The sequence below is a fragment of the Semicossyphus pulcher genome, unplaced genomic scaffold, assembly GCF_022749685.1.
Source record: "Semicossyphus pulcher isolate SPU_LCO1_2020_fin unplaced genomic scaffold, fSemPul1.0.p SCAF_19, whole genome shotgun sequence".
In the NCBI taxonomy this organism is placed as follows: domain Eukaryota; kingdom Metazoa; phylum Chordata; class Actinopteri; order Labriformes; family Labridae; genus Semicossyphus; species Semicossyphus pulcher.
The window spans coordinates 1479682-1492619 of NW_027211692.1; the positions used below are offsets into that span (position 1 = coordinate 1479682).

General features: G+C 44.8%; 1 protein-coding gene across 1 annotated transcript; it reads left to right on the top strand.

The window, feature by feature from the left end:
- Window positions 1-5387: 5387 nt before the first annotated feature.
- On the top strand, window positions 5388-12505 carry LOC138597170 (P2Y purinoceptor 14-like). The gene is made up of 3 exons (XM_069668728.1): window positions 5388-5700; window positions 5772-6031; window positions 10534-12505. Exons 1-3 carry the CDS (start codon window positions 5563-5565, stop codon window positions 11243-11245), a joined length of 1110 nt encoding a protein of 369 aa, XP_069524829.1. The 5' UTR covers window positions 5388-5562; the 3' UTR covers window positions 11246-12505.
- Window positions 12506-12938: the final 433 nt, after the last annotated feature.

Genomic DNA, 12938 nt, shown 5'->3' on the forward strand with positions numbered 1-12938 from the left:
TGGTCTAACACTGCCTTGATTTTATTAACCAAATGTTGTGTTGGATCTGGACTTAGCCTTGAAAACACCAACATCACAAAATAACACAAATAAACTGACTGGTCAAAGCAGCCGAGAGCAGCAGCTCCTGCGTTCTGTGAGGTTAAATCAGTGTTTTTCTGAATGGAGTCTGGTGTGTTTGCAGAGAGCGATGTAACGTCTGTGTGTGGTTAAAACAATCATCTTCCTCTGTAAGAAAAAGGTCTATCTCTGTAGGGATCCTTTCTGTGATGTTGTCACACACTTAGAAGAACAATCTGAGCCTGTCAGTGGAAACAACAAGAACTGTTAGTGGACATATTTACTTTGCAGCCACTACAGGTTTTGCTACTTCAAAACTTTTGCACCTATCATTCATATGGACCCCATCATTTGTGAAAATAGAGCCCATGTTTAAAATATGATTTGTAGGATTGATGTAGTTTTAGTTTTGTTTTTTTAATTGTTAAAGAGCCAAAGGGAAGGAAGAGAAGGAAAGGAGGATATAAGGAAAGGAAGTGCTGACGTGGAAGTGAAACTGGACTCTGATGACTGGGCATCAAACCTGCCAGACCAGACGCTGCTGTTCATTTCTCCTCCAGAGTTATCACGATTCTGTTGTGGCTGTCTTAGTGAATTCAGCTGATTTGGGCACATGCGTCCTTCCTCTCTCTGCGCGGTTGGAAGTTCATATTCAGACATTTGAATCGAGGGTTTTGGGGCTGAAATGGTTCCTGGAAAACTGGAAAGATAATCTGATTGGAGGACAGATTTAGCGACGGTCGAGGAACAAATCAGGTTCTCATTGATCGCCCAGTGTGACATCACGCACATGTTCAAGTCATTTAGAGTTATTTGTATAGAAGTGTCGATATTAGAAGAAAATACTGCATGTATTTTATTTTTTCTTCCAAACAGAGGCAGTTTAAATAAACAGACATGATATCAGTGTACAATTATGCTTCTATCTTTTTTTTACTGATGTTGTATTGCTGATGTTACTTTTTATATATGTTATGCCGATAAATCTCTGAGCCTGATCATCTCAGCCTGCAGCCACTAACAGCGCCTCACTCACCTCATTCTCCCCTCTGACCGAAGTCTCCAAGCTTCTGCTGGACTCTCGGCCCACCCATCAAACCTCCTACAGACCGTTTCCCCCACACTTAATCCTGCAGTCACGCACATTATCAACTCTTCACTCTCAGCGGGTGTGTTCACCACTGCATTCAAGCAAGCTCAGGTCACCCCACTGCTCAAAAACACCCACCAACCACACTACAGACCAGTTTCACTTCTACCCTTCCTGCTAAAAATACTTGAGCGCACAGTTTTTAATCAAGTCACTGACTTCCTGTCCAAGAACAATCTGTTGGACCCAAATCAGTCTGGCTTTAAGCGGGGCCACTCTACTGAAACAGCTCTACTGAAAGAACGCCACCTTCAGCTCAACCTATCCAAGACTGAGCTCCTTGTCATCCTAGCCAGTCCCTCTATGCAACCACAGATCATCCAGCTCAGACAAACTGAACTCATACCCACTAAGTCTGCCCGGGACCTGGGCGTCCACTCGACGACCAGCTAACCTGTAAGGTTGTTGTTGATATTGATTAGGATATTCGTGATGACGATGATGACTACATAGACCTTGCTGATGTTGCTGAAGCTGTTTGTCGGCTCTTACTGACTTCGTTCCCTCCTGTCTTGATCGTTGCTTGTGTAACGTTGTAAATCATTTGAATTGAGTCTAACTGTTTCCACTGCCCTCTAGTGATCAGGGCGTGTAACTACAAAGAAACAGACTTGTAATTCATTTCTATGACCACCAGAGGGCAGTGTAAACACATGATTATACATGCTGTGAGCAGGTGTGACAAGTGTAAAGGTAGACACAACAGAAAACACTTCCTTTAAATATTTCAAAATAAAAGTTAGATCGCTAGCAATGTAACAACACACTGTGACTGCCAGGGGACAGTTTAAAGGAAGACACATGAGCATACTAACACTTCCTCTGCAAACTTCAGGGGTGCAGTTACACCATGTGACCAGTGGAGGGCAGTGAATGAACATGATGATAATGAGGCCCTAAAACACACCATATAACCACAGTGTCTGCTATAACTCCTGCTGTTGTTCTATCAGTTAATATGAGAGGCACATTGCTGTGCCCCGCTGCTGCTCTCTGCTCCTCCTCACCGCTCCGACGGGGGGTGGGGGGTCCTCATGCAAAGTTGTTCCTGAAAGTCTCTCTCTCTGTCTGACGTCATCCTGCTGCAGCGGCAGTGTTCTGTTTTTAACCTCCGACATTAACACAGAGCTGCTGGTAAGAGCCAATCAAGAGTCAATCAAATCTAGGAAATTAAACAGCTGTATGTGGCCTTCACTGACCTTCCTATCAACGTGTTTTTTTTCATGTTTCTTAAAGAGCCGCTGTAATAATGTTTCTGTAACATATTTAATGAGGAAACATTTTAGACTGGACGGTGGGAGGGTGTTTTAGTTTCCTTTAATCTCCACCACAGTCATAACCACGATCTTTATTAAACCTGATCTATTCATCAGCCTCCACTCATACCCAGGGCCGAAACCAGGGGGGATCCCCCAGGTGCCACCCCAAAGTCCTAAACTATGATTTCTATTTGCCTCGTAAAATCAACTCTTGGGCCTGTGTTGCAACAGGCTGCTAGTAGCTTTCTTTGCATTTCATTGTTGCACATTTCCTTTAGATAGTTCTTTAAATTGTTTCTCTGGACCGATGTCTTCTTTCTGAGTCCTTAAAGAATTAAGCTTAGAAGATGTTTATGTTGCCACTCAGTGCGAGTGGAGATAGAAAGGGTGATAAATGCTATTCATTCGTGTGTGTGTGTGTGTGGACACATACTCCATGCCAGCCCTGCATAAGTCAGTGCCACAGTCCAAAAAGTCTGGACCCGCCCCTGCTCATACCTGTGCACATGTTGTAAGACACACTGATACCTGCTTGAAACTACATTATAGACTGTTATAAAACAGTTATTAAAGTTTATAAATGAGGAACTCAAATAAAGAAATTGTTAAGAACTTGAACCAGAGAAAGGAGGACTCGACTGCACGACTCGACTCAGGAGCAGATTCAAACAAGGTTCAATAACAGGCAAAGTGCGGTACGCAGGTAATCAGTCCTAAGCAAGAGGCAGGGCAGAAAACCGACGAGGTGAAGGCTTACGTGAATCAGAATGCTGAGAGAATGCTGGAACGTGACGACAAGGTACATCGAACTGGCGACGAGACATGAGGTTTAAATACAAGAGGTAACGAGGAGTGATGAGATACAGCTGGGGAAGAGACACGCCGCAGGTGAGCAGGTGAGCACACGGCGGGGGAAGGGACAGGACACAGACCTGAAACAGAGACAAGGGTGAGTGACCTTCAAAATAAAACAGGAAACACGAGACATGAGGGAACAAAGAAGTAACTTGTGCAGATGTGACGGAAATAATAACAAAAATAAACAAATAACATTTCGCACATTTAAATCAGCAGAGTGAGAAGTAGTGAGAATTCTTCTTTCTTTGTGACGACATGTGACACATTTTGTTTAAAGATAAGATCATGAAGTGTTGACCTGTCTATCACAGCAGCTCTTCTTCCTCTCTCTCTGCGTCTCTTCTTTCCTTCCTGATCTGATCGCTATAAAAGGAAATGAATCATCGATTCACACACACACACACACACACACACACACACGGATAGGTGAGCGCTGCAGGTAAGTCTGTTCTTTGTTCTTCTTCTGCACTTTTGTAAGACATCTCTTAAAATGTACGACAAAATATAAATAGAAAATAAATAAAACGACAGAAACACTTTCAGGTGTCGTCACAGGGAAACTCACCTGTTTGTGATCGTTGTTATTGTTGTTTATTGTAGTTTTCAAAAAGACAAACTCCTAATTTAACTCAACTTTGTGTTATTAATTATTGTTTAGTTTATTTTTTATTACTTTTATTTTAAATACATAAAACAATTATTCAGCTACTTTTATTTTGTTTTCTTGGACTTTGGAAGAAAAAAAGTTTTCTTTTCTGATCATGAATCTGAACTGAAGGAGTTTGATGTGTCATTTAAGATAATCAGGATTAAACGTGTGAATTAAGGCTTCACTACACGTGTAAGACAATCGTGCTGCTGCATCTACGACTCTTTACCTGCTGACACCTGATGTTGATATTTAACACCAGTGAAACCTGAATATAAAAGTGTTTAAACATGTTGAGCCTTCTTATGGACTCAGGCACAGCTTTAAAAGTTGTGATGCTCCTTTAGAAGAGTAAGAATACGTTTCATTAATACTTAAATAATGATCTCATGTTTCTTCTCAGGATCGATAGAAACCGATGTTCTCATGATCATCAGATAAAAAGCTCCTTCCTGTCAGAGATTAACCGGGTCACAGTGATGAGAATGGCTGCCGCTGACCACAGACGCTGGTTTCACGCAGCTGAGAGCCGAGATGATCTCAGGAACAGCTGGTTTCATGACACGTGCAAAACAATTCAACAAAACCTGCTGAAGCGAAACGTTTGACACGTTAAACCAAACTGTTCATTTGTGAACTTTGAATAATAATGTAGCAGCCATCAACAAACCGGCCTCCTATTCAATGACCAGATACAAAAAAACACGTGTTAAACCTGGACGTACACACAGTGACTGCACACTGTGTTTGGCATCTTTAGCGTCGCCAGCTTGTTTTTGACGTCAACGCGCTAATTTCAGTGGGAAAGGGGTAAAAGGTAGCAGCTAATGCTAAAGCTAGGTTAGGAAGATGCCTCTGCAAATCGTCGTAACTGTGATTTTAATAGAGATGCTAATTTTGGCTCCTGAAAACAGACTTTAAACTAAATGTTCTTACAAACAATGAACGGCCGAGTGTTTTTAGGACAATTTAACGCCAGACAAAAAACACCCCCGGTTGCTGTGGAAGCATCTCGTCACTCACAGGTAGCCCCGCCCTAAACCCGCCCCTCTTCCTGGTCTGTGTGACTCTCAGTGGGAGCATCAGTGACTAAATGAACATCATGCTGTGTTGAAGAAGACTTGAAACTAGAGACTGAGACCATAAACTCATTAGGAACATGTTTACTGAGGGAATAAATAAAAGACTTTTGTACAGACAGACTGCGTTTTCCAATCAGTGGAGTCGCCCCCTGCTGGACGTTAGAAAGAAAGCAGGTTAAACGCACATTCTGTATTTACAGTTTGCGGCAGGCTACAACAGTTTGGTGCTTTTCAAGCAGTTTTGAATTCCTGTTTCTGAACACATTTGCGGTTTCCTTTGAAAAGCACATTTTTAAACCACAACCTGAAAACACATCTTCATACGTGGGTTGTTGCTGTCTGGGTACGACCTGTTGTGTATTTCAGTTCTCTCGTGTGTCTGTTCTGTTCTCCCTGCTGCTGCTGTGGTGATCTGTCACTTCCCTTTCAGCGTTAACCACTTCCTGTATCTAGTCTGACGACGTTTTCTGATGCTTCAGCTCTCTTAGATCAAACAGAATCATCATGAGGGACCTTGGAGGAATCGGAGTTACCCCGTCCTTCAACTTTTTCTCAGAGTCCATCAACGTTACGACGCTCTGCGATCAGGTCGACCCCTCGGCTCGGCTCTTCTTCATGCTGGTCTACGGTCTGTTGTTCCTGGTGAGTCTCAAACACATCTGATGAAAGCCCACTGATTTGTTGGTACATCAATCCGATGGTTTCCTCTGCAGGTGGGCTTACTCCTGAACGGATTCACCCTGAAGGTTTACTTCTGCCGCGCTCAGCAGCAGGCGTCCAGCAGCGTGACCATCTACCTGAAGAACCTGGCAGCCGCAGACTTCCTGATCAGCCTCTGCCTCCCGGTGCGAATCAGCCACTTCGCCAGCAGCTCCATCACCATGCTGCGGGTCTACTGCAACTTTGGTGCCTCCGCCTTCTACCTGAACATGTACGCCAGCATCCTGTTCATGGGCTACATCGCAGCTAACAGGTAAGACTGAGTGGAAGAAGCTTGATATTAATCTCTTTAAAAACAGATATCGGCACACGAGGGCAGAATCTGCAGCATCGTTCTGGTTCCTGTGTGCGTCCTTTGACCAATCACATTTGAGCGGGCTTTGCTTGCATGACAGAAAACAGTTCATGTGGAGAGTGACAGAGGCTGAACCAAGGACCCGAGCTGTCGTCTGACTAAGAATTAGCTTTTTATTGATCTCTGAAACAGACACCTGCATTTGAAAGCAGATACACATCCAGTGTGATTTCTGAAATCAGACTTAGAGGTAGAGTCTCCGTTATCAGGCTGAACCTGAAAATTTGTTTTGAGCTGCATTTGTGAAGAAGAAGATACATTTCAGCGATCCTGCTTGGAAAGATGGATACCTCTGATTTCTGTATGCTGAGGATTTCCCCTCGAGCACGCGCTGGAGCACGAGTGTTTTCATTTGAATCGTGTTGTCATCTGATGACGGGAGCTAAAGATGGAGAGGCAGAAAAGAAAGCTCTCGGGGGCACGAAACAGAAAACGGAGGAGGGAGAAGGAGAAAGATTTCGTAGGGAAGAAAAAAAGCTTTTCAAAGTGGTTGAAAGACAGAAGGTAAGTTATGTCAGTGAATCAAGAGGAGGCTTGTAAATATTCAGGTTAGCTAAAGCTAGTAGAACGACAGGTTGCTGTTGTCTTGCAGATGTGTACTGATCAGTGTTTACAACATAACAGATCATGACAAGAAAATAAAGGAACTTGAACTTGGAGTGATACACTGGAGTTTAAATGTCTTCACTCAGATATAACACTACAGTGCTGTTGTGAAGTATTTGATAAGTCTGATCAGATGCAGCGTCCAATCAGTAACTGATACCCAATAAGGATATTCAAAAGTATGAGCAATGATCGCTTGACCCAGTCAGCCGTGATAAGGCACGACAGGTAACCATTTAGTGGTGACATTGTTACATAGAGCACAAACTTGTTCAGATGTCATCATTTCATATTTCCACTACAGAGAATGTGTTGAGCACTGCGTGCTGCTGCTGTTACATGTTATTACGTTATTATACATTATTGTTTGTTTTTGATTGAGCTGATCACCTGCTGTAATATGTAACGTAAAGAAAAGTCTGTAATAAAAGTCTTATATTTTATAAGTCCATGTTTAAATAAGACTTATACACGTAAACATTAAAAATAAAGGAAAGACTCAGGCCACCGGGGGAGACTTGCAGACTCTAAGGTAACAGCTAATGCTAACGCAGGGTCTCCAGCCTTTTATCATCTGAGAGCTACTGTGAAAACATAAAAGTGGCCAAGACCTACTTTCACACATCGCTGTAGTTGCTGGTGGCGCCCCCTGCTGGTTCTGTTGTCGACTGAAACGTTGGTACCACAGGTGAGGCGCACACACTTGTCCTTCACATTCATAAATAAAAAACGTGGTTTCCCACTCCCCGTGGAGAATACATGTTTTCTGCTTTCTCTGGGCGTGGCCTCCTTCACTGTCCATCATAAATCTGGCTAACAGGCTAACAGCACCGAACTCCTCACTTTAGCTCAACTAGCGTACAGCATACCTGACCCGACCTGTCGATGGAGGTTGCTGCAACATTGCTGTGATTGGTTGGGATGAGACGCTGACAAACTTTCCAGGAGCACCACCGTTTGTTATTGGCAGCTGATTGGCTCATTCCTCAGAGTGTTTTTTTAGGACAACTTAACACTGGACAAAATATGCTTCAGGTTGCTGTGGAAGCATCTTGTTAACCACAGGTAGCCCCGCCCTAAACCCGCCCCTCTTCCTGGTCTGTGTGACTCTAATGGGAGCATCAGTGACTACATGAACATCACGCTGTGTTGAAGAAGACTTGAAACTGGAGAGGTTTGTTGTTTCAGCGTCGACGTCCTGAGGAGTAAATACAAAAACAGGTTTTTGCATATGAAGAGGTTCTCTGTATTATTCTGCTCATTGAGGTTTTTTCCTCCTCATTTCTTTTAATGAGAACTGAGAGAATCTGAATCAAGCTCACAACCTGCAGCGTGTGTGAAGGTCCCCGAGGAAACATTTCACCAACAACAAAGTGAAGCTTTAACCTGATGAAAGTTAGAAGAAAAGTTGTTGCAGGTTTTCGTGTCACGATAAGGATGTGATACTTTTACGGTCATGGATGCTTAAAAAGCTTCAGGATGCGGTTTGCTCATAGACACAGACGTGCTGCAGTATAGATAACAGATGCATCAACAAGCTTCTTCTGTCCAAGTGCTCTCAGACGCTCAGAGGGTGGAGACCTTTCATGTTTGGGTTTAACCTCAGTGAAACCAAAGAGAATGCACAGATCTGAAATCTCAATGCGTGTTGTTTATAGTTGTAACATGTTCATACGTTCATAGCAGGAAACTGGCTGCAGCAGGTCTGTGATGTGTAACTCCGTTTCTTCATTCTGCCTTTCACACCACATGTGTGGATAGAAGGAGCCGTGCCTTTTTAACAGTCAGAGTATATTTGAGATGATGCATATTCACATTAAATGTAAAGGTGTATTTGGTGTTTCTTCGGCCTGTAGGGGGCAGAAGGACGCGCTCATAAACACAGATTATGACTTAAAAGCTGCTGTGAGGAACTTTTGGTTTGTGTGGACTTCGGCGCCCCCTGTGGTCAAAGCCGTACCTCTTCTCTCTTCGCTGATTTTGTCCTGTTCATGCTTAAGTGGTGTTTGTTAACAAAAAATATCCTGCTGCTCTCTCTAACAGTCGCATGTGTCACTCACTGGGAAATGTAAACAAAGGCAGCATGCAGTTAATCGCTTCCTCTGACCCCGCCCCCCCGCCAGCAGTTTCAGGCATTAACATAACTATACAACAATAATGAGTCTTGTCGCTGATGGTCTGGTTTGTCTGTTGGTCATAAAGTCAGTTTCATAACCAGAGAAAAACTCACAGCAGCTTTAATGTTTTTGCATAACTAGATATCGCTGCTTCTCACGTTCCAGCCGCTGCAGAGCAACAGGATGCAAATGTGATGTAAATGATGAAGCTGTTTATCGTTTGTCCAGTGTGAGATCTTATGTCCTCTGTAAACAAGAAGAGACAAAGGTTCAGTGATCAGGTCCCAAGGCTGCACAAGGTCACAACATAAAGAGTGTTAACCAGTGATGGAGGTCAAATGTAGCTGTGGTCTTCCACCAGACGAGGTGTTGAGATGTTTGCTTTATTGATCACTCTAAAAAAAGTAAACCTGTAAATAAAAAGAGAAGTGACTTACAAGGGCCAGGAGATTAGGACTCCACGAGACCCGAATATACAGCACGTAGGCCTGATCCAAAACCTGTTGTTACATTAAACACAGATACAAACACCTCTGTGCCCCATCTTAGCTCCTGAGCCCGGGGTCTCCAGCGCTCTGCCCCGTCTCGTGTGTGTTACAGCTGCCACATTAGGTCGGGTTTTGCAGAGAAGTTGGGCAGATTTGAGCTGAGAAGCAGCTTCAGTACGGAGCAAGCACAAACCAGAGTTCTTCTGCACCGTTCATCGTGAACCTGAATCGACCGCGCGTCCACTGCTCCTCGGACGCTCCTATTTCCTGAGTTGGGTTGTGGTTCTTCTGCCTGCGGTGTGTCCACGCTCTTAATGTGGAAACATGGACGCTACAAAGACAAGAGTCAGAACGTATCTTAGTAACTCTACATGGACAGTTACAATCATACACGTTATTACAAACCACCTTTTGACCAGCACACCAACATTTGCTTTCTTTGGTCTTGTTTCTGAGTAATATGTCGTCAAGTCTGTCAACCAAGTTGAAAAGTTCCTCAGACTTTCCCAGTTGTTCTGACTTGAGGGGCCTGCAGGTGATTTCTCCTTTTCTGCTGTATTTCAGACACCACGTGAAGCAGGGTCAGTGTGCGTTGTGTGACTTTACAGCGTGCAAAAGCAGGGTAACAGGAACACGTACTTAAACACAGGGTGCGTTTCCTTCAAAGTAAAAGACTCTGTGTTAGTGAGGCAGGCAGGAGTCAAAACCAGGAGACGACACAGGCGAGACTTTCAGAGTAAAACAGACATGAGGAAACAGAGGACGTGAGCTGCTATATGTAACTGTAACATCTCCAGCCTCCGACCTGAGAGCTTCACTGGCTCCTCAAGCTTCTTAAGGACTCAAGCTTTGACCACTGCTGCCAGAACACATATCTTCAGAGAGCGTGCAAAGCTGCAGGCATGTCCGTCTAACACTATTAGGTGTGACGGTGGTGACTATTTCAGATCAGCAGCTGTGGTCTTTAAGCTTTGCTCTTACAGTTGACATGTTGCAACAGCTTCTGTACGTGACTCTGTGGTAACAACACAAACACGTTTTTAAACTCGTCTTTCCTGTTTTTTAATGCAGAAGATGAAAAACAGTCCGTGTTTGTGTTCCTGTTTGAAACAGGAGCAGACTGCAGCGAAACATTAGACTCTGTAATCACCTTCTTTTTATGACTAACCATCCACTCTCCTCTCTGCAGGTATCTGAAGATCGTCCATCCTTTGGGGACTCACATCCTGCAGACGGTGCGAGCCGCCTACATCATCTCCACACTAACCTGGGTTTTCCTGCTGGCCATGATGACCACCTACGCCACCATGTCGCTCATCACCCAGGAATCACTGCAGTCCATCCCGAACACAGTGAGCTGCGAGGTCCTGCACAGTGAACAGCTCCGCCTCTTGTACAAAGTCATCCACACATGCTCCGCCGCCATCTTCATCCTCGTGCTCGTCTCCCTCGTGTTCTTCTACCACAGTACCTCCCGCAGGCTCTCGCGGGCACAGCAGAGGCAGCCGGCGTCGTCCGGCTCCAAGAAGCTGGCAAAGTCCCGCAGGAACATGTTGGTGCTGGTCAGCGTCTTCTGCGTCTGCTTCGTCCCGTACCACCTGATTCGCCTCCCGTACGCTTTCCTAAGGGGGCGGTGCTTGTGGGGCCAGGCCTTCTTCTACCTGAAGGAGCTGAGCATCATGGTGTCTGTTCTCAACGTCTGCCTGGACCCGCTCATCTACTTCATCTTCTGTAAGGCCTTCAGGGCCCAGCTGAGCCTGAGGAGGGTGTTCAGCACCGTACACGACACAACGCACGGAGCGAACACCGAGAGGAAGAGCTGTGACGGGCGGATGAGCACCATCATATTCAACAGGAAGACATCGCTCACCACCATGACCAAGCCCATCGGTGTGCTTTAGCTTCATGCTAACAGACACCAACACCCACTCAGGATTCAGACCTCGAACCACTCGCAGGTGGACTGTTGTACTTTGGCTGTCTGACGTGGCAGCAGATTCTGTTCAAGTTACTGAAACTAAGAAGGACCTCGTTAGTGACATCAGTTCACTAAAGTTTGGGTCCATAACACCCCTGTAGTCTGACACAGCTGGTTAACCTCCCTCCTCCTCCTGAGCTGTGTCTGATGAACTCTCCTGCTGCTTCCAGCTCCTTCAGGCTGACCAGTGCCCAGTGTGATGAGCTGTTAGCTCGGATCAGTACCAGGATTTCTCTGATGGACACCAACTACCGGCGTTCTGTTTCAGCTGTGGAGCGCCTGTCCATCTGTCTCCGCTGAGTGGCAGATGTTACTGAGATTTAATGACAATAAACAGGCTGAAAGGATGCTGAGATAACTACATCAGGATGCAGGTTTTAAAGAGTCTGACTTCATGTTTTGTCAGGTCTGTCTGCAAGATGACAAGAACACAAGCTTTAAAATGCTCGTTTTTTGAATGGAGTTTGGTTTTATCATTCCTGATGCAACATCAGAGGAGGTCAGGAGGATCTCAACTCTTACATCTGGTGACACAGGGTCCACTTCTTGCTTTGCTCTTTGTCTGAATAGGCTGTAACTTAACCAGGTAGTGAACCAGGTGTTTGTTTAGCCCAGGGGGGCTGGAGCCTACCCCAGCTATCATAGGGCGAGAGGCGGGGTTAAATCTGGTAAACATGAGGCTGACACATAGAGACAGACAACCTTTCACGCTCACATTCACGCCTACGAGTCACCAGTGACCCTGGCGAGCATGTCTTTGCACTGTGGGATATTACAAATGTGTGGAAGCCTCCTCAGAGATTTTTCTCACCAACAGGAAGTGACATCATATCAGTTCCTCTTGTTTAGCCTTCCATCAGAGTGTTCTCCCATCAGGCTGAAAGATGCCGCAGCTCGTTACATTAACAATGTACAGAAATTAAGGTCATAAAGCATGTACAGTTTGATCTGTTGTCTGCACAGCTCCCTCCAAACAGAGATGTTAATGATGTTTATACATGTGCTGAATAATACAGAGACCTCCTGTATATTTAGATTTATTTTCTAAGGTCATAAAAATGTTCTTTAAATGTTTTATAATGTTAAAACTAACATGAATAAATATAATGGAGTTTAGAGTGTCGTTCTCTATGTGGACCAGCAGGTGGCAGCAGTGATCAGTGAGGTGAGGGGCTTTAACAAGGTGGGACGCTGTACACTCTTAAAGCAGCTTTCATGACAGTTTGTCGTGGCTCCTCTCGGTCCTCCATGTTTTTTCCCTGAAGCCTTCTTGGTGAGTGTTTAGGCGCCGTAGTTTGGGCCCAGTTGTGACCTGGCTTCGGTCTCCATGGACCCTTCAGGAGGAAACATCTGGACTGTGTGTGTGTGAGACTGTATTCTTGGTGTGTCCTTGGTGTTGCAATAAAACACACAACTCTAAAATTAGACCCTGAAGACTCTGATATTAGCTCACTTCCCAGATATGGAACACACACACACACACACACACACACACACACACACACACACACACACACACATACACGGAGGTTTATGCAGTGAGTCAGCTGAGGTTCTGACCAGTCACCCCCCATCACTGACATCATCCGAGCAACAGGGAGGAGACATGAAGCATT

Coding starts and splice junctions, on each gene's coding strand:
- LOC138597170 (XM_069668728.1), top strand. CDS start 5,563: ATGAGGGACCTTGGAGGAATCGGAGTTACCCCGTCCTTCAACTTTTTC. Junction 5,701..5,771: donor TCTACGGTCTGTTGTTCCTG/GTGAGTCTCAAA, acceptor TTTCCTCTGCAG/GTGGGCTTACTCCTGAACGG. Junction 6,032..10,533: donor GGCTACATCGCAGCTAACAG/GTAAGACTGAGT, acceptor TCCTCTCTGCAG/GTATCTGAAGATCGTCCATC.